Below are 20,945 nucleotides of genomic sequence, written 5' to 3'. Positions count from 1 at the left end.
TGTTAAAGCCAAGCATATGTTACGAGTCACAATTCTAGGCTGTTTCTCTCCTCCCTACCCCCACCTTCAGAATGTTCCCTTATTTTATCATTTGACATGATTACCTGACTTACATCTTCTAAATATGTCCAAACATCTCACAATAAAATGTGAGTACAGCATAGAATTACAGAATGGTTTGGGTTGGAAATGACCTGAAAGCTCATCCAGTTAAACCCCCTGCCCATGGACATTTTTCACTAGACCAGGTTGCTCCAAGCCCTGTCCAGCCTGGCCTTGAACACTGCCAGGGATGGGGCAGCCACAGCTTCTCTGGGCACCCTGTGCCAGTGCCTCAGCACCCTCACAGCAAAGAATTTCTTCCTAATACCTAACGTAAATCTAACCTCTTTCTCTTTAAAGTCATTACCCTTCATTCTATGACTATACTCCTGATAAAGAATCCTTCTGTATCTTTCCTGTAGGCCCCCTTTAGGTACTGGAAGATGCTCTAAGGTCTCCCTGGAGCTTCTCTTATCCAGGCTGAACCACCCCAACTCCCAGCACATGCTTAAATCAATCTATTTCTTACGAAGCAAACAATTATAGGCCAAATTCCAAAATCACAACTGAAAGGCGAAAAGAGGGTGGGAGGAATCAATTTTGTGCCTTGAAGTAATGTTTCTATTTCCTTTTCTCCCATTGGTAGTTGTTTGAAATGCTTTCTGTGTAAATATAAAAGAAAAATGCTCTTTCAGCATCCATCAAAAACATTGACCGTTAAGAATGAAACTATGTATTTTGGACACCGAAGTATTAAGTCTTGAAACAAAAATATTTATTGGAAAAACAAGTACTGAGCACATGCAACTGAATGCTACAATTTATTATTATGATTATTTACTTCAACTTTCCAGTCACTAAAAAAAAAAAAAAAAAAGACTACGAAAAAATTCAAAACAACCATCAGCGTGCACAATGCTAAATCCAGATACACATAAATGCAGGTTTTTTTTAGTGAAACATTCTGCATGATGACTGTTTTCTCAGGAATCACAGAAGCTAGATGAGGTTTGCAGGCACATCTATCATGTCTTCTTGGCTCACAAACAACATGATCCCACTCATTGAGAGATTATAGCCTCACAGCAACCAAACTTAGTGACTTTGCTGACATGGCTATGTGCTCACAGAGAACCTGGACCAGCTACTGCTGACACATAGGGAGGAGAGAGGAAAGGTGATGAGAAGTGTCCTTGCTGCTGCTCCTGCCAGAACAACAGTCATCAGTTTCATATCAGCAGTAGCAGGTCCTGTTCTGGACTGTTCTGGAAATGTTTGTTGCTCAGATATCTCCCTGTCCACTCCAATGGAAATATGACAGATGGAAGTGTTTCATGGGACCACAATGCCTTAGCTGCACTGCTAATTACAACAGTTTCTAGTAATTTTATCTAAACAAGTTAGGGCCAATAAAACTATTCTTACCAAGCACATGTATGCTATTTAAACTTCAATTTCAGGTGAAGGAGTTGCTTTAAGGGCATAAACATAAATGTGATCCACAGCATCTAAGAGCAACCAAACAACTGTCCTTTATTGGTCTGAAAATGTCACAGCCTAAGAAACTAAGTAAGGACTACACAAGGAACAGGATATGCCTTCTAGCTATGTTTTATTTCCTGAACTACAGGAAAAAGGGGTTTTCATAAGGACAACACATGCTCATTTTCTGAATCAAGAAAAGTGGATCCGGGAGAAGAAAGGCATGCAGTCCTCAGTACTACATCTTCTGATAAATCTAGGATCCTCAGAAGTACATTAACTCCAAGGAAAAGCTAAAAAAGGAGCTGAAGGACAAAATGTGCTGTAGTAGAACTCCTAAAGTAGCAGCTTCATTTTAATAATCTAAAGGTATTTACATATTTATGTGGGAAAAGTGCACTTCAAGTATTTGTCAAGCACCCAGAGAAAGACAGCAGAAAGCATATCTTGGATTTAACCAGTCAGCAAGTTTCTATTATAAATGCGGATTTATATTAAAAGCCAAATGACATCCCTTCGTATTTCTGTGAATGAGGAACTGCAATAAGAATAAACTTCTACTGGTATAAAACATTAATTGCTGTGATATTCAAATTTTTAAATCATATTTGGAAGCAAACCTAAAGTTACCATGAACTCTACATTCAAGGCAAAGATTAGTAGATGGTAATTAGCCAGGAAGCTAGCATAGACTTATGGCATGATCGGATTGCTTTTTAATAGACCCATTTAAATGAATCCATTTTAATAAAGCAAATAAAAAAACAGCTAGGTGACAAGCAATGTGGACCACACACAGAGGACAGCAGATGCTACCATGACTCCAGCAGTCTAAGGGGAAGTAAGGAGCATGTAACTTGATGTGCATCACCAGTGCAAAACTGGGACAAGAAAAATATTCCCATTCTGACACTGGATACCATATGCAGATAATGAAAGAGTAGAAGAGACAGAGCTCAGCCATAGAAGTGATATGAAATTCAGAGAAAATACATTACAGTGAGACTTGAAAAGTGCAATCTGTTTAGTTTATCGCAAACAAGACCAGCAGATGATTTAATCACTGCGTACAAAAACCTTTGCTGAAAAAAAAAAAAAGTCACACCAGAATGACTTTTAAGATGTAGCAGAGAAAGATATCAGAAGTCTGGAAGCTGAAAGCAGACAAATTCAAATAAAGAAATGCAAATTCTTAAATATGAAAACAACCAAGTGCTTTAAAACGTGACTCAAATATAAAATAAAGATAGCCTACCTTAATCATAATTGGTGTATGTGAATTTGACTTAATGAAGGGGTTACTGGGTGAAATTCAATGGCTAAGTCAGCTAATGTCACTTTACACACTTAACTCTTAAATTTCCAAAACATCTTATTTGCTCTATTAAACAGGCACCTGTTTATGCTGTAATGAAACAGTGAGACACTCAGCAAGAAGTGATAAACATTCTGTGTACCTAATTAGAAGAGCAGCTGTTACCCATATTTCTCTGTTAGCTTGGAATTGATAAAAAATGCAGTTTCTAATTAGTACAGTGTGGTTATCTTCTTCTGTTAGAAGTGTCAAACTGTTTCATTACCACAATACTTTGATGCAGATACTACAGTTTTAACTATCACTTGCCCTTAATGATTTTGAAAAGTTTGAGTAGCAACAGAAAACCATACTACAAACGATATTGTGGAAGCATAGTGACATATAGGATAAGCAAAACAAAGATAATTTAAGCTCACACTTTAATAGAAATAACCCACTTACTAAATTACTTTTCAAATTAGGTGTTTATTAGAAGTAATTTGCAATTCTTTTAAAAATAATTTTCTGCTAAAGTTTTTTTTTCTTTGTGAAAATTTCCCCATCAATACTATTGAGACTGCAGGTTCTTGATGGCCATATCTGGAAGGTACTTATCTTCAAAACCAAACACTCACTTATGGAACCATGTTGAATTAAATGCCATTTTCTTCCTTGCTGAAACAGAAAACTTTGGAAAAAAGACTGAAAAAGATATCCTTGAGTATTCAGCTGCCTGACAAACTTGATTCTGCATGAAGCGCAGATTAAGTTTAGGTAACAAATCATTAAACTAAGTATGTGCATATCTGGAACCACCACTCCAATCACCCAAGGAAAACATACTTGCCTCCAACCTACAAGCATCATAGAACAGCTTGGGTTGGAAGGGACCTTAAAAGGCCATGAGAACAGTTACACTGAACAGAATAAGCATGTAAAGATGCTGATCTTTTAGCAGGCTACATGGTAAACCCCTCAACCTTACTTATTCACTGGCTTACTGCAGTGGTGTTCTCTGGAGGAGCTGATAAACACATGCAAAAGATACAGCTTATACAGAGTACACTTTAATTTTTAAAAGACATCTAACAAAGCTTTTTCTTCATAAAGTCTTAAAAACCTTAAATAGCTAGGGTACAGAAAAAAGAATTCCCCTAGATATGTAACTGGCTAAAAGACAAAAAGGAGCTGAAGAAAACATTCAGTGCAGTAAGGCAGGAATTTGAACTTGGACGTACACTATTCAACATACACTTCAGCAACCTGTTAGAGGTGATGAATAAAAAGGGAATTAAGTTTACTAACATTACTGAGTTGTTATTCCGCTACAGGATCAGAGTTGAAGTCTGACTATGAGAAATACCAAAGGAACTTATGGATGACAGTCCATAACTGGGCAAAAGAACAGCAGACAAGCTTCAGTGCAAGCAAAGCTTCAAGTGACTCATGCTGTACAAAGATATTCAAATTTGTATTTGCAGCAATGAGCTCTGACTTGCACCCCTAAGGAACAGGACTGTAGGTGCTCATGATACATGCTTTCAATGTTCAGTAGTAGCCATAAAGCAAATAAAAGATCAGTGATTATTAGAGAAGGAGGAGATAAAGCACACTAAACCAAAATTTTCCCCATGTTCAAAATTACTGTTTTGAAACACCTATGGAAGAGGAGGAGGAGGAAAACTGGAAGAATTCCAGAGAGGCAAAAACATGATCAGAAGTACAGAACAACTTCTACATGAGAATGACTAACAAAACTAGGAGTCATAAAACTGGTAAAGCAGAGGTGTAGAGCCCTATAAAAGCCTACAAGCTATATCAGGAGCTAGGAAAGTATCACTCATGCTCGCCCTGTTCTTGTTTCCTTATCCAGGGACCCACAGTTGGTCACAATCAGTCATAATACTGGGTTGCACCTACCATGGGCTGACCACACATAACCAATCCTGCATTAGTCTGGATATCCTGCAGTAACCACAGCTACTCATTTCTTCATCCTCTTGCATCATGATCTTAGCAAAACAAATGAGGTTCTGAAACTAACTAGAGGAGAAAGTGTTTTGCCCAAGTTTTGCTACAGGTAGGTATCTACCTAGGGATTCTTTACCTTGTCCATATTGATATGCAAACCACAAGGAGGCTATCAAAGTCTTCATGATAGTCACTTATAAAGTGATTTAGATTAGCTGTATTCTCTCCCTTGTGGGGCACACAATTAGACATTTTTCAAATTTCTGATGGCAGTGTTAGACTGACAGCAAGAAGAAATAACATAGATGTTAATTTTGTGCAGAGCAAGCTAATAATGAGAAGCAAAAAGGACAAGGAAAAAGAGAGTCTTCATACTCAGAGCTGTTAAATGCCACTGTCAAAGTGCTTAATAATAAAATTCACTTTACTCATAGATTTCCATTTTGCTAAGCCTAAGCTACACAGTTAATAAGCCTTGGTTCCATCTTCACGAGACCAGAGGACTACTCACCTAACCAAAAACCACTTCTATGAAGAAGGGTAGTTTGTAGTTTGTTTCAGGGGAAGGGGAAAAAAATCCCAAACAACCAAACCAAAAAAAAAAGAGAGGAAAAAGGAGACAGGCAGCACCCTGGTAATGGCTGTGCCAATACAACAGTACAAGTCATTTAGTAAAATGGGAAACTTCCATTCTCATGATAGTAGCTATAAGAAAACCAGAACAAAATTTCCCCCTCCCCAGTATTTGAAAACTAATCAAACAGTATTTTCTAAAGTAAATAAAAATGGACAACTGCCATAACATTAGTCTAAAACTTCAGACTACTCAGAGCAATGAGCTTGGTTTCGTACATATCAAATAGTCCCCTAAACTTGGGGGAAGACATGCAACATAATTCTCCCTAGAGATGACAGGCTTTAGTTTAAATGAGGCATTTTAATAGGCTGACTCTAATCACTTAAAGCTAAAAGGTAATTCTGCAGTTCATGGCTGCAATCTGACAACTGAAGACAATTTGTCTCATTCCATAACTCTGCACTTACCCCTTGTTCATCCAGCTTCATAAGCTGTTCTGTGACTTTTGGAGTGTTGAAGGCCAGCCTTAAGCAATGGATATTCAGCTCAGGAACCACATACTCCAGCACTTCTTTTAGGGGAAGTCCCCTAGCTGTGCAATGCTTTGCAGTTGAAGGGATAGCATCTTCCAGCACAGAGCCTCTTAATGTCATAAGCTAAACATACAAAGCAAAAAGAGCTTAGATTTTTGATTATGCACTGAGAAAAGGTTGATTAGCAACAGCAGTGGAGCAAAACACAGTCCCCAATTCTCAGCAGATCGAGGACATTAAGTAGCTTATGTTGTGTGAAACAGACACTGATACACAAAATATCACCAATTCTGATAGCTAACATTAGTCAGGGTATTTCAAATGATTCAACAGTTTTAAGTTTTACAAGAAACTAATACTTAGAAAAGATTATCAGTAGTATTCCTAGCATAGTAATTCAAAGCATAAAAGTACACTTCTCAGGTCTATCCAATGTGACATAGAAAAATGAAGGAAGTGATTTCCCTCATTTTTGCTTGCTTCTAGCTAATACAGCTCCTGTAAATTTCTGAAGCTTTACCCAAACCAATCTTCATGGTTACCTCTGTACTAGATGTTACAGAGTAACTCCCTCACTGATACACTTACTTGTAGTCTGTGAAATACAAACACCTGGCATAACTTTCCTCAGATTTCTGGATTATATGTATATGTAGAGGAGAAAATTCTGTTGTTAGTGCTGAAAAGCACACAAGCCCCACTCATACCCCCTGGTTTTGCCTACTCATTTCTAGGCTCTTTTCTTATCATTCCTGAACTGCTTACCTCACTGGTTCTGAATATGATCCGGTAATTGTACTGAGGTCCATTTTCTTTGATTTCATCTGGCTTCTCTCTTCTTATACTCACAGCTACTGGACCCAGGTTCTCATCTGCCCCAAAATAGTTCCAGTGTTCTTGTATTAACAAAAAAGAAAAAAAAAACGGATATAAAACTCCATGATTTTTCTTACATTTCAAGTATATTTTCATGCTTAGTTGTGACGTTGGAAATAAATTGCCAGCTCTAATAGTCAATAAGAACATGTCTTCAGTGGTACAAAGACTTTATTCTCTTGCTTCAGTTCTCTAATAAACTTTATTCATACAAAACAAAAAAAAAGCTGAAATTCAACATTTCATCTCTGCTTAAACAGACCTAAATCAGGACACTCCTCTTACATTGGCTCCTATATGGAAAACAGTTTCATTCACATTGAAGTAAAGTACAAACAATTCCACCCCCCCTTAAAAATAAATAAAAAAGGCAGCCAAATGCAAAGTGGGAACCTCACCACTCTACGTTAAATAAAATAGGGGCAGCAAACAATGGTACTTGCAAAGGATGCAACTTACTTATTTTTGTACAGAAAAAGCAAAAACCAGCAAAACAAGTTAATTATAAAAGGGAGAAAACTTATGAAACTGAAAAAGAAATTAAAGACTTGTTTATAGTGACAAAGCGACTCACAGAAATATTTAAAAGTGAAATGCTGAAGAACTCCAAGTGTTAAAGTATTAAGAGTAACCTAGTTGGGATGGTGGCAGAAAGAATACAGAGCTGGAGAAATTGTTCAGTAGCTGAACAGCAGATTATGTGAGATACACTGAGATACATGTGAAAGCCCAGCTTTACATTAAAAATATCAGAATCATAGAATAGTTAGGGTTGGAAAGGACCTTAAGATCATTTAGTTCCAACCCCCCTGCCGTGGGCAGGGACACCTCACACTAAACCGTATCACCCAAGGCTTCATCCAACCAAAATTAAAGCTCAAGACTTTAAGAGATTGATGTTGAAGGCTCTTCTATTAGGCTTTCTGAGCATAATGAACTATCTTCACTCATTACAGAGGCACATCACCATACATCAACATATAAAGCTGTTCGTATCTCAAATGACAACTGAATTTAAACATACAATACCTGAATGGAAAATTTAAGAGATACTGAAAAGAAATAAAAGTCAAGCATTGTACAAGAAAAACAAGTCCTAGGTCATCACGTTCCATATGCTGCATATCTGCATGTATAAATGAATTTATTCGTGCACAAAAATAGAAAGTTAGAGCTATCTGAAAATTCAACAATTCAAAGACGTGAAATTCAGTGAAAAAAAAAACAAAACACTGTCCTGAAAGGAAACGTGCCCATCCTTCCTGAACTACTATATACAGATTATTTGTTATTCTTAAAACCACCAGTGTTAAAAGCAGTCTAATATGAACTATTGTACTATAGGGATAAAATGCAAAATATTTTGGTATCACCATTAAGAAATGAATCTTTAAAGATACCAGACCTTGAAATACACTATCTTAAGCGAAAGGCAGTCACTTCTCCAATGAATGAATCACCTGTGGTAGTAAACATTTGAGTGCCTCATTTTTTATTCTATGTATCTTTTTTAAACTATACTTACCACTATAGTTCTTACTATACTTTCCTCCAATACATTAAATGCCTTTCAAGTAGGTGCCCTCTCCTTAAGAACTTACTTGTACCCCAGAATTACACCTCTTAACACAGCTGTCCAACCCTTTTAAGCACTTGGAGGCCCTATACTATTCCCCAGTATCTGGTATTTCATTACCCTTTCCTCAATGTTTTCAATTTAAGATTTCAGAGCACGCAAGGCCTAAAAGAAACATGCTCATAGCGTTATGAAACTTGCTTTCTATCAAATTCCGCCACAAGTCATCAAAAGCCAAGACGCTGTACAGAGGTAATTAAGATTCAAAATTCTTTTAATATCTTGTGGAATAATCCTGTAAATATTGGCATAAGGTTTGGGTGACTGATTTAGTAATGAGTGGGGAAATTATGAATAAATTAGACCATCCATATAAGCCTAATTAAATCTTTATACTACTCCACTGATACGAGCCCTGTAAATGTCACAGATATCTTCTGTTGTTTAAAAACCCAAACCACCTTATTAGCACCTTAGTTTTAATTCTGCCTCTATCAAGTAATAGGTTCATTTATGGCAATTTATGGTCAGTGCAGAAGCACAGTCATTGAGAATGTGACATCAATTTTGGAGCATGTTGCAGCTTTCAAAACCTGAGATAGCTTGGCCACCCCCACACTAAACAGCTAAGTGACTTAAGAACATTCATACCTTTGCTTATATAATGAAAATATTAAAGAAAAAAGGTATGTTGGCAATACGCACTGGAAAGATCCAAAAATTACAGTAGTTGTATGTACTGACAGCTGCACAGAGGATAAAATTTGTGTATCTTGTAACCAATGTAGCCTGAAATTCAGAGTTTTCTCAGGAGAAATTATTCTACATCTTGAAAACACATTTAGGAAGACCGGTAAGAGGAACATTTGAAGCTGCATGAAAATACACAATTCTCTATCATTTGATTAAGTTCCTTGTCTAGCTCCTATTTGTTTGGAAAAATGCACAAACAGGTGTGGAATTTGACACTTCTCTGGTAATCGGAAAAGTCTTCCATCATGTTTACTTTCTTTCCACACCAGGCAGTTGTGCTTGCTCTCCTATGCAACCCCCCACCCCCTCCCCTAGTCTTCTACCCACATTGCCCTCTCCTCTACTCATATTTACTACTCACACTTTCATTCTTTAGCTTCGTCTGTATTCTCTTTGTCCTCATCTATCCTACCTCGGTATTCAGGCTACAGTGTATACTGCCCATGTCTGACTATATTTCCCCGAGGTACAGAAGATCTTCTATCTCCACGTTATTTACCACTAGACCCTGGATTTCCTTGTATCCAAACATATTTCTCCTTCCTGTAGCAGGAAAAGCAGTAGCAGAATTTCAGGGCACAAAGCTTATTATTCAAACCAAAGGTAGTTAATTAGGAGTTTCATTGTAAAAGCCAGGGCTACCGTACAACTATACTTCTAGAATTTTATGCCAAACATGAATAGCATAGAAGTCAGCTTTTCCTTCCACCATACACAGAACTTAATTGAAATCAACCCTTCTCAAGCTTGACATTATTTAATTTAAACTACCATTGAAAATTATTTAATTGAAAGACATTCAGGACACAACTAGCAACAGCCATAAATTAAAGTATAAATCCATGCCAAAAAGAAATAATTAATTGCTTATACCTGGTCATTATAAGAGACTATACGTATTTTATAAAATAGTTAAATATTATCATATAATTTAAAAGACACTTGCAGTGGAAAAAACTAAAGCATAAATACTCATTTTCCTGGCAGATATTTACAAGTTTCCTTTGCAACGGGAATCCAAATAAAAGCACTTGATTTTGAGTGAGGAGCTGCTTCTGTGCTTTTATCATATTTACCTTTGGATATCATGCTCAACTGATGTATTTTGTGTAATAAGACTGGAAGTGAAAGTCTGAATCGGTCTGCTTCAGAATGAAACTTAGCATCAATCATTTTGCTCTTACTCTACCACAGCATTTACAGTACTTGGAAATTCTTCCCAGCTGTTCTCTGAAAACAAGAGGGCAGCATTATTAGACATCAGTCCTACAATGTCTTGAGACTGCTCATGGCCAGACTTTTAACTGTTAATTTCTGTAAGTCTAGCCACACATCTGAAAACTACAGATTTGGGGATAGAATATGCAGAAATTTAAACCATTAGAGTGAAGGGGTTTTTTTACTGGCTGCCAGCAGTTAAAAGAAAGCTGACCAACAGCTCATTCGTTCTACAACCACTTCAGGAAACCATTTACTTCTCAGTCAAGTCTTTCATTCTAAGTCAGTAACTCAAACTTATCCTAAATAGTAACAATGTCAACCACTACTGCCACTAAAGGAATGCTCTTGGTTCTTCCCATGACAACTGTAATTCCCAGACACTACTGGGGGGCAGAGAGAACAGACAGCTCCTTTAGAGTGATGTGCTCTCTCTTCTAAGCAGCACTTAAGCTGATATAAGGATGATATAATAAAGTTCTTTACTGTGAGGGTGGTGAGGCACTGGCACAGCCTGCCCAAGGAAGTGGCAAATGCTCCACCCCTGGCAATACTCAATGCCAGGTTGGGCAGAACCTTGGGTGGCACGGTCTAGTGTGAGGTGTCCCTGCCCATGGCAGGGGGGTTGGAACTGGATGATCTTAAGGTCCCTTCCAACCCTAATTATTCTACGATTCTATGATCAAGCTATAGTCAGGCTAATAAACATGGCTCTCCTTGAAAAATACTTTATTATAGAATCATAGAATAGTTATTGCTAATGATTAACCTGTTACCTAAATGTACATTTAGACAGCTTCACCCAGAATACACACACAAATCTTTTACCCATGTATGGGAATTGAAATCTTGGTTATAAGTTATGGCCAGACATTCAGAATTTTTAAGTAGAAAACAAAACATTAGAGTACTATGTAAGTCTGCAGCTTGCTTGTGTCTTGAATACTATGCCCTGTTCACAACTGGAAAAGGTTCAGAGAAGGGCAGCAAAACATAACTGGGGGGAATAATATGGTTGAGGCTTTAACACACAGCAAGAAAAGGGGGAAAAAATGAACTTTCACACCTAGCAGTGAGACGGTTGATCTGATGACCCTAGTTTTCATTCTGGAAGTGAGAGAACAAAGACAGTAAAAGTTGGCTCTTTATGTAGTCAAGCTGTGGAACTCCTTGCTGTTGCAGGAGTACTGTGAATGCTGAAAACTTATTCAGGGTAACAGATGACTGGATAAATGCCCATAGGAAAAGTCCAAAGACTACAAAATACAAATTACATTATCACCAGGTTAAGTAGTCCATTATCTACACATCTTCAGATGGCTGGTTAAGTTTGCCTGGAAAATATTGCTATGCCTTTACCTATTCCTACTCCTTCCTCCAGTATCTGCTGCTGGACTTTGTCAGAAGATAGGACTAGAAGTTTTGGGTTGACCTAAGACAACTCTTTTCTTCTCTGGGAATCATAATTTTATGCTTAGAAATAGCAAGTTCAAGAATTTTGCTTCTCTTTTTTGTTTTAAATAAACTGAAGCATTGCAGCAATATGAATCGTGAGGTGTAGAAAGTTATGTATTTAAGTGAGAATCTCACTTTCTCACACATAATGGTACTTCTTTTTTATATTTCCATAAGAAGGTATGAACGGTTCCTCCTTTCTATCAAAAAATACATTGTCTCAAACTGCAGTTCATCAGCTCTCTTAAGGTGCATTTTCTTAGTCATAGGACAAAATATTCAGAATGCTCTAAAAGGTAAAGTAGTGCAGAAAGGCCCCAAACAACTGACAGGTAGCTTCTTGAAATCTTCTGTTCCCTTCCTTTACTGTCATGTAAAATTCAAACAACGAACATCTTCCTTTAGGAAGTTCCTCCCATGCCTAGCTGTTCTTTTTAGTCAAAGCTTAATCTTATTTCAAGGTCAAATTTCTGCAGCCTTCACAGATTTGTTTTTGTGCTGGCTTCCCCATTTTGGGTTGGTTTTGTTTTTTTTTAGCACTAGTATTGCCACATATCATAAGTTCATGTGCTTATAAAAGTCTTAAACATTCCAATTTCAAGTCCCCCCATCAAATATACGTTTCGAAATACACCTTTAAATAATCACCTTGCAAATACACCGTTTGCAATATAAAGTAGCATTCACCTCCTATAAGTATTAATATCTTCACTTGAGTTAATTGTGTATGAACCCCCTATAGTAAACTGAGGAAAGTAAGGTGTATTGGCGTGGAAGGTTTATTTCTCTCTGAGTACATAGGCAGTCTGCACCATTAGCTCAGATAAAAAGTAGAGGAGCTGAAAGCAGCCTTGGGAATTAACGTTCTGATGTTCTTTTGCCAATATCTGTACCATTTTTCTAACCTCTATTAAACTGTCTTTACCAGTATTTCCACATTTAGAAGTCTGGACACCAGGCCAGAACATTATCTAGCAATAGTTTTACCACTGCTCTGCAAAGGTTCAACTAATATTTTGATTTCACCTTGGTATTTCCTTTACATAAAAACGCTCATCCACTTGCACGCGCCAATGAACCTATGAGACTCATCCATAAATGTCACATGCAAATATTTTACACTAAAGATATTCCAATTAAGTTGGACCATGTTAGTAATACTCCAGCTCCCTCATACACTTCTAAAATTCGAGGTGCAGCCATTATTCACATAACAATACCAGTGAAGAAGTTACTACATCCGTACAATTAAAGATTTCAGTCAAGCATCAGCATCTCACCAAATTACCTTGGAGAAATTAAAATGGATTATAACAATGCAATGGATTTTTTTAAGACACAAAAGATTAATAGGGCAGAGATTTTTTGTGACAAGACCTACTTCTCATTGAATCATGCTTACTGACATAATTAATGAGTTTTAACTGACAGTTCTTTGTTGATATAGTCCCGAATTACCACCTTGGCTATTTCAAGTTGCAATGAAAATCTAAAGGATTACAGTTCTCTGGGTCATTGCTTTTTATTCTTTTCAAGCTCTAGGAGTGCTTCAGTAGTTCTCCAATTCTGTGACATTTTTCTGGCCTGAGATGTTTAAAAGTTGTCATTGCTGAATCAGAATCATTTGCTTCATATTAAGACTCCAAAACTATCCAAGGCCTGCTGACTTGACTAGTACCACTGAAACTTGTCTTTTGCCACTGAATATTCCATTCATATCATCAAGATCCAACCTCCTCTTCAAACTAGCAAGTTTCTGCATCATTACTTGCTTCATGCTATAAAAACTTTGAATTACAACTGATTTCCTTGATTATTTTTTTTTCTTTCCTATTACACTGTTTCAAGTTTTATCACTACACCACCTGTTTCAGATTAGCCTGAAGTTTGCTTGGGGAAAGACAGTACACTGGGTGGTCAATAAAATGTTTGGTTCTTGTAGAACTGTGGGGTTTGGGCATATCTGATGAGGCTTCTTAAGTACACTGCTTTTCAGACAGAAAAATCTCTGGTAGAAACTATGCCCCTTGCTTGTGCCTGCTGGACTGAACATGAGCACAGTGAATCTGAAATACAGTTTTAGGGCTGGATTAGGGAGGGAAAGAAAAATCACAGCTGTCTCCCTCAACTAGATCTACTCCATACATATACTGACATTTTTATACCCACCTGCCCTTCACCAATACCCTTAGGACTAGGTTATCTCAGTTTTATCTAATTCATCTTAATTGCAACTAGAAAGAAATGGACATAAAATGGTGACTGGCATTGTAGTAGCATGAGGGTGTGATTCCCCTTAAGGACCAAACTAATACATTGCTGTTGCTTAAGGGCTAAAATCTCACCCCTTTCTTCCACTGCTCACTCTCACTTCTTACCAGGCACTAGGTAAGAGCATTTCTCTGACTTCAAGGAAAGTTGATTTGACTCACTAAAACTAAAGAGAAATAAGCCAGCAACAGACAACAAATTTATTGTGATGGAAAGATTCCGACTTGGTTAGTAACTGAATGCATTTACCGAGTTTTCAGAAAACAAGAGAATTTGTACAAGGAACGGGGATATAATAGTCTTCCCCTTTTGTTCTGAAATGCTGCTAAACCAGGTCAGCTGTAACATGAAACTGCACCTTTAGTTCCTGATTGCAGAAGTCAGAGTGGCAAGGAATCAAACTGTTCTGAAGGGAGACAGATAGGAAGGCAACCACAGGGAAAAAACTCTCTAACCTCAGGTGCTCCCTGAACACCTCATCCTACATTCCACATATGGATTAACTGTTCTCAGGAAACCAGCATTTTCCCTCCCTCCTCTGTCTCCAAAGAATGCAGATTAGCACTCAAAAACCACACAGCAAAAGCTACCTCTAAGCCACAGAAAGACTGCAGAAAGAGGAGACTATGGGAAGTGTGACAAGAGCCACCGAATCAAGGTACCATGAAGGGAAGAACAGGCAAAAGATGGACATACTTTGAAGAAAGGGCAAAATGGGGGATGGGACAATTAGCTCTAAGAGTTAATAAATTGAAGGTTTTTTTAAACTGACCATCCACATATTACAACCAGACATCCTTGTTGCTTAAATCTGCAGGAAACAAGCTTTTTTGAGCTGCTTTCACTAAAGAGATGAAACCCAAACCTGGTAATTGGTAGCTAAGGAACAAGCACTCTTCAGGTTAGTCATTAGACTAATTTTATCCATCAGGAGACACCACAGGAAAGGACACAGTCCTACAGACAGAACTCTCAAACTTTAAAAGGCTTTATTCTGCACTCCTTTTTGATCATTTTCAGAATCAGGAAGAACAGGCAGGAAGATCTGCATCACATGGTGTCAGCATCATTTTGGTGAGGGGGGATATCTGCGTGATATTTGGGCTTTCATTGTTTCTGTAGGTCAAAAAGCCTTGATCGGAATTTTTTTCCTGCACAACTCCAATGGAAATGGTTAATTCTTCATTTCAGTGGAACCATGTATTAAGGAAACTGTACTATTTTTTCAGATACATTATTACCATTGCAAAACACACTTTTATACAGAGAGAGAGAATTTCTTTCTACAAAATATGACAAATAAGAGTTTTCTGTCTAGAACAATGGCTATAATGAAAATTGTGAGGAAAACAGATTTTTATCTTTATATATTACTGAGTTAAAATATACACACGTTTTGAAATGGATGATTAAGATATCAAAATGTCCAAAGACTGTTGCAAATGTTAACTTTGCAAGTGGCCATTAGTCTCAGTGCATTAAGTCTTTATGTACAGGGAAGAAAGTTCTCATATTTTAGGATTTTATTTTCTTTTTTAATCTTTGTGAATAAAACACAAGGATAAATAAAATTTACCTACCTTTCTGATAAAAGAATTTTCGGTAATAGTATGCACCAAGGTCAACATGTTCAACAATGTATCTTTTCACTCTGTCTAGATGTAAGATCAGATTCTCCTTGGGAACTTCCAGAACTGCTACTCCAGCATTCGTGCAATGAGAACTCAGAGTCGACTCAAATGAGGCACTTTCACATCCACTGAAGGAACCCGAATTAGATTTGGAAAGGCTGATCTTCCTCTCCCCTTCCCCACCAATTTCATTACGAAAATAAGGACAACTCATCACCAGTTCATTGCTTTTATCATCCCCCTGGTCCATATTGAGACTTCCTTTTGAATTCAGGTCTTCAGTGCTGCCCATTGGAGAATTGAAACTTGCGGAGTGGGACAAGGGTCCAGAGACAAGTGATGCTACTGCAGCAGCAGATGCACCTGTGGTTGTGTTCCTTCTTTTTATGACATTATGCCTGTTGATTGCAGCTTCATTTAAATCAAATAAAATACTCTGTACGTCATAATGAGCAAAACACTTTGGACAAGTCCAAGGCTTGACGCTATCTTCTGACCTGTTATCTTCAAGATCTGAAGACTTCCCAAGCTCCCCTTCACCTTTGGCATTGCGCAGCTTACGAAAAATGGACGAATCTCCTGTCTCCGATTTTGAGCGTCTTTTGAGTGGCTTCTCCCTTTCCTTAAAGAGTCGCAGGTTTTCCCTTTGAGTAATAGGCCCATCTATCACATCTAGAGAGAACCCTGAGCCTTTGCTTCCACTGGCAATCAGGAGTTCACTGAGCTTACTTGTACCTGGGCTTCTCTGATCAGACTTTTCATCTTTATAGCCCTTCAGTAAGTCAAAGAAGCTTTCTCCTGAAGTTCCCTGCTTATCTATGGAAGATGTGCTGCCATACTCCCTGTGCAGAGATGGTCCAGATTTAAAAGTGGGTGAAATACATTCATCAAAACTATCCACATCAAGCTCACTTATGGTAATGTCACTGTTGCTGCGCTGTCTTATTCTGCGAAGAGCTTTCCTTGGGGAACTGGGATAGCCATCAGGTGTAAGAAACCTGGAGTCTAGATTCTCAGATTGTCTGGTCTTGGTTTTAAGTGTGCTCTGGATGCTCTTTAACATGACAGAATCACTAGCATTCAGGTTAACAGAGCTTCCCTGACTCCCAGGACTGCTTTTAGAAGACATGCTGTCAAGGCAACTTGATGCATCAATATCTTGACTAGATCTGGTTGTTTCCTTGATATTCTCCTTCCTCGGGGGCCAATCAGCAATCCTTGCCCTGACCCCCATTTTAGGGACTCCAGGGGTAGAGGTAACATGATGGGGAGTTTCACTGCGAGGAGGTCCAACTGGCGCCATGACTGCAGAACCTAAGCTGCCATTCTGTGACCTAAAGCGCCTCATATAAAAGTCATCCGAGTGGACTTTTGAGGTGCCATCTGTCCCAACTGATACCGCAGTGGCAACAGCCCTTTCGGTCTGGGACCGCTTCAAGCTGGTCATGATCTTTCAATATGTTCAACTTTAGTAAGTTCCAAGAGAAAACACAGTCATTTCTGCTTTTTAAATGCACAGTTCTTTGCTGGAGAATAGACTCCAAAATATACAATGGTTGCATGAGATCTTAATCATGGATATTTAAGGACACAGTTAAATGCAGGATGTCTAGAAAATTCAGATATTCAGTAGGGTTTGATAAGCAGCAATTCCCTTTAATTTCTGCATTTTAAGAAGTAGCCATGCTCCAATACATTCAAACTGGTTTAACATCCCTTGCACTCCAAACTGCCAGAGTTGTAATCCAATGGTTTATGCTTCTTTTAAGCCTAAAACAGAGAAAAACGAAGACAGAAAAATTAATCATTTCATACATAACTTTTTTGTTACTAAAGCTATCAATGTAATTATTACACAGAATTACTATTTCTAACAAGCATGTTTTTACACCTCATTGACTGTCACCTCAAAAACACAGAGTTGTGTTAAATAGCGGTGAAAAGTTTTCCAAATATTGTTGGTCTGCTTTCTGAAAAAAAACTTCTCCATTTGGATCCCACAGCAAAATACATTTATTGTTTTTACCTTATAAACTGGTTATTCATACTTTTTAGTTGTGTTAGTGCACAGATATACAAAGCAGAAGTAGGGAGCTAATTTCCTCAGCTGAAGGACACAGAGAGCATCCATTCACTGCAGAAACTGTAGAAGAGTCAGATCAGGACTCCAAATTTTGTTTGTAAATGCTTTAAAGAACTTACTATTTACAAGTCATACATCCTTGGCTGCAATTAGGTATTAACAATGCCTACTCAACTTTGCTATTAATGTAAACTACTACGATATGCTAACAAATAAAAGGAAGGAAGCTAATTAACAAAAAAAGATTACAAAGTGGTAATAGAGAATGGCTGTCAACAACATCCTGTGTTTTGCTCAGCCCTATTTGCAGATTAGCTGGATAGTCCAGAAAGCATGTATTGCCTCTGCCAGAATTCACAACATATAAGAAGACTCAAGTTAAATAGAAACACATACTTTCAAGTAACTTGATCTGAAAAGTTCCATTTATTTCCCTAGCTAACAAAATATTGTCTGCCATGGCTTCTCTATAATCCATCTTTTCAAAGCCATGGAAATTAAATGCTTTCCCATACCTCATCAGTACTGAAGTGATTACAAAGCATTTAGTGCACTACCCTTTGAGGAGATAAAATGAACAATCCACAAATATATCCTGGCTGGTAGGAGACAAAAGCATGAGACTGTCAAGATAAAATCTTTCATTGCTGTGTACATCCTTTAACACAAAGAAGTTAATAATTTTCAAAGGCTGAACCAATTACACAAGATGTGGCCTTTAAATATTTGCTAAATGTGCGCAGAGAAATGCTGCTGAACCATCATCACATGGACAATACAGTATTGTCTACTAATAAAGGCTTTCTAATGCTTCTGGCAGAACCAGTACTTTCTGCAGTTGTTTCTCAAAACTATGGAGTATTTTGCTCCACACTAATTAAATATCAAGCCAGGCAGGACACTTTCTGCATCCAAAAGCAGCATGTTTTAACTTTATTTGCCATAGATGGCACTTCTTTTAAATAGCTTCTATGTATATAAAGCTAAACACATAAAAATACTTGAAATGCAAGCTGACCGCATCACTTAACAGTGCAAATGATCTAAGGTATTAATGTATTTGCACAACTATTTATGTTAGCACAGTTACTTTCCCTGCAATTCTGCTACCATGTCGCTGCTGAATCAGCAGCTTTTTTCTGTGTATACAAACACTTCAGAAAGGCAGTCTATCCGCACAGCTCTTGCAAAACCACTGAATTTTCAGCTGTAACTACACACAAATTTCAGACACTCTCCAGTGAGAACTGATCAAGGTGGTGAAACAACTTAATGCACAATCAGATCAAGGAAGTTAAAGACGCAACTGCTGTGTGCCACCACATAACCTGATGTTCTGCCCATGCTTTTCAACTGTGCCACAGCAAATATAGTTAATGTTCTAGGAAACAGGAACAGTGCACAGCCCTTTCTAAAGGGCTACATAAGATTGCTTTAATAGGCAGAATGGAAGTAAAATACAATAAAAACTGTTAAGGATTTAGGGCAGAGGGAAAACAGGCTAAAAGGCATAGTGAAGGATAAATGAATTTGAGAGCGGAACACAAAACAGGCTGAAGTACAAGTGTCCACTACCACATCCTCCTTTTCATAGCCTGCAATGAAACCCAAGATTACTGTCCCTCACCATTCCCCTTCCATCATAAATATCTCCAAAAGGAAAGTATACATCTCCTCCCCACCCCCAAGTGCTGGGATTTACAGAAACAGATAACCTACTCGCACAAGTTTCTCATTAACTTAAGGGCAGAAGTTCACAGAGCACTTCTACAAGCTGCCAAACTTGGTGTTGACCATATAAGCGTCCAAATACCACCAGTTTTCCCTATCCCCAAACTATTTTCCTTTGAAAATTTCCAGGATGACAATCATAAATAATTGAGGATATATGTATATACCCTTATACATAAAATTATATTAAAAAAAAAAAAACTAAGTGGTCTGTGAAGCTTATTCTTGACCTGTTGTATGTATGGTACTGTAAATTACACAACCACACAGTACTTTTTCCAAGGGAAATGCTGTGTTCCTGACACATCATTAGGGATGTCTCATTCTGGGGACCAGCTGTTTCATGCTCTGCAGGTTTCTGCAACTGCTGTAGCAGCTGGAATATAGGCAATAAATGATTGAGCTAATAGTTAATATCATACCCTAAAGAACTGAACTCCACCCTGGTCCATGTCTATCTTCATATGAATTAAATCACTTAAGTCTAAAATTTTTTGAGACTGTAACTACCCATCTATGGTGGTTTTCCTAGACCCTTCTGTCCCAGTGAGAGAGACCTAATGGTCTGATTTAAATGGTTCAATTAGCTCTAATCAAAATAAAAGCATTACATTTGACAACATTAAAAACTCCTAAGGCACATGTCCTGGGTACACTGGTCATTAAATTTAATGAAAAAGAAACAGTAATAGCAATCTGTACTTTGATATTTTCTCGCATTCATTGCTTGCAAAACATGATGCAAAGACAGGGTGAATCACATTTGATTTAGATGAGCATCATCTGTTACCAATAATCAGATGATATTATGAACTGGAAAACCTGCAGAAAGTTAAAATATTAAGTAGTAGAATCACTAACACAGAATATGTAATCTATTCAAATTAGTTGTAACTGCAAAATAGGTACAGTACCTACTTCAAAAGACAAGATCATTAATTATGAAGAGTATCAATTCCTATTTTGTTACTACTTCATTATTTTAAAAGTATTATTAATCAAGGTAAAGCTATAAATATCTGTGTGAACAGAATATGGTGAGCACAAACTAGAATAACCAAAAACCTGTATGATTCTCCAAATTCATGGAACTTAGTGAAGAGGCCAGCAAAATACTCAGATGAACAGCTACATCTAAAAAGCTGTAAATGAAAACCATATGCAAAATCTACAAAAAGAGGTACATGAACATTTAGTACTAATTGAATTAATTAAAAACCAGTTAAGAGAACAAGCTTAGAAAGCCAACAATCTGCTTATCAGACTGCATGCAGTAACTAGCAAAGCAGTCTAAGGATGTGTTCACAATGGGTCTCAAGTCCTTGAAGCAAAGTTTACTCATTGCTTTTTACAAACTCTAGAGAACTTTGCATCTATCCTCAACCCAAAATGTACTACAAGCCTTCTTTCATTCTTTTCTATTTACAACTCTTCCATCACCCTGCTCCC

The 20,945-nt window shown here is 37.6% G+C and overlaps 1 protein-coding gene across 3 annotated transcripts in view; it reads right to left on the bottom strand.

Annotated features, from left to right (window-relative positions):
* SIPA1L1 (signal induced proliferation associated 1 like 1) overlaps positions 1–20,945 on the bottom strand; it is a 219,205-nt gene that overhangs the window by 60,419 nt on the left and 137,841 nt on the right. For all 3 annotated transcript variants that reach the window (XM_034062574.1, XM_034062575.1, XM_031051950.2), the window contains 3 exons: positions 15,632–17,452; positions 6,668–6,798; positions 5,837–6,025 (listed from right to left, as the gene is read on the bottom strand). In XM_034062574.1, coding sequence (XP_033918465.1) covers positions 5,837–6,025; positions 6,668–6,798; positions 15,632–17,129 — 1,818 coding nt within the window. In that variant the 5' untranslated portion in view covers positions 17,130–17,452. The remainder of the gene's footprint in view (positions 1–5,836; positions 6,026–6,667; positions 6,799–15,631; positions 17,453–20,945) is intronic.

The sequence above is a fragment of the Melopsittacus undulatus genome, chromosome 4 (genome assembly GCF_012275295.1).
Source record: "Melopsittacus undulatus isolate bMelUnd1 chromosome 4, bMelUnd1.mat.Z, whole genome shotgun sequence".
Classification (NCBI taxonomy): Eukaryota; Metazoa; Chordata; class Aves; order Psittaciformes; family Psittaculidae; genus Melopsittacus; species Melopsittacus undulatus.
The sequence above is the reverse complement of the archived record's forward strand: the minus strand, read 5'-3'. Positions and strand labels throughout refer to the sequence as shown.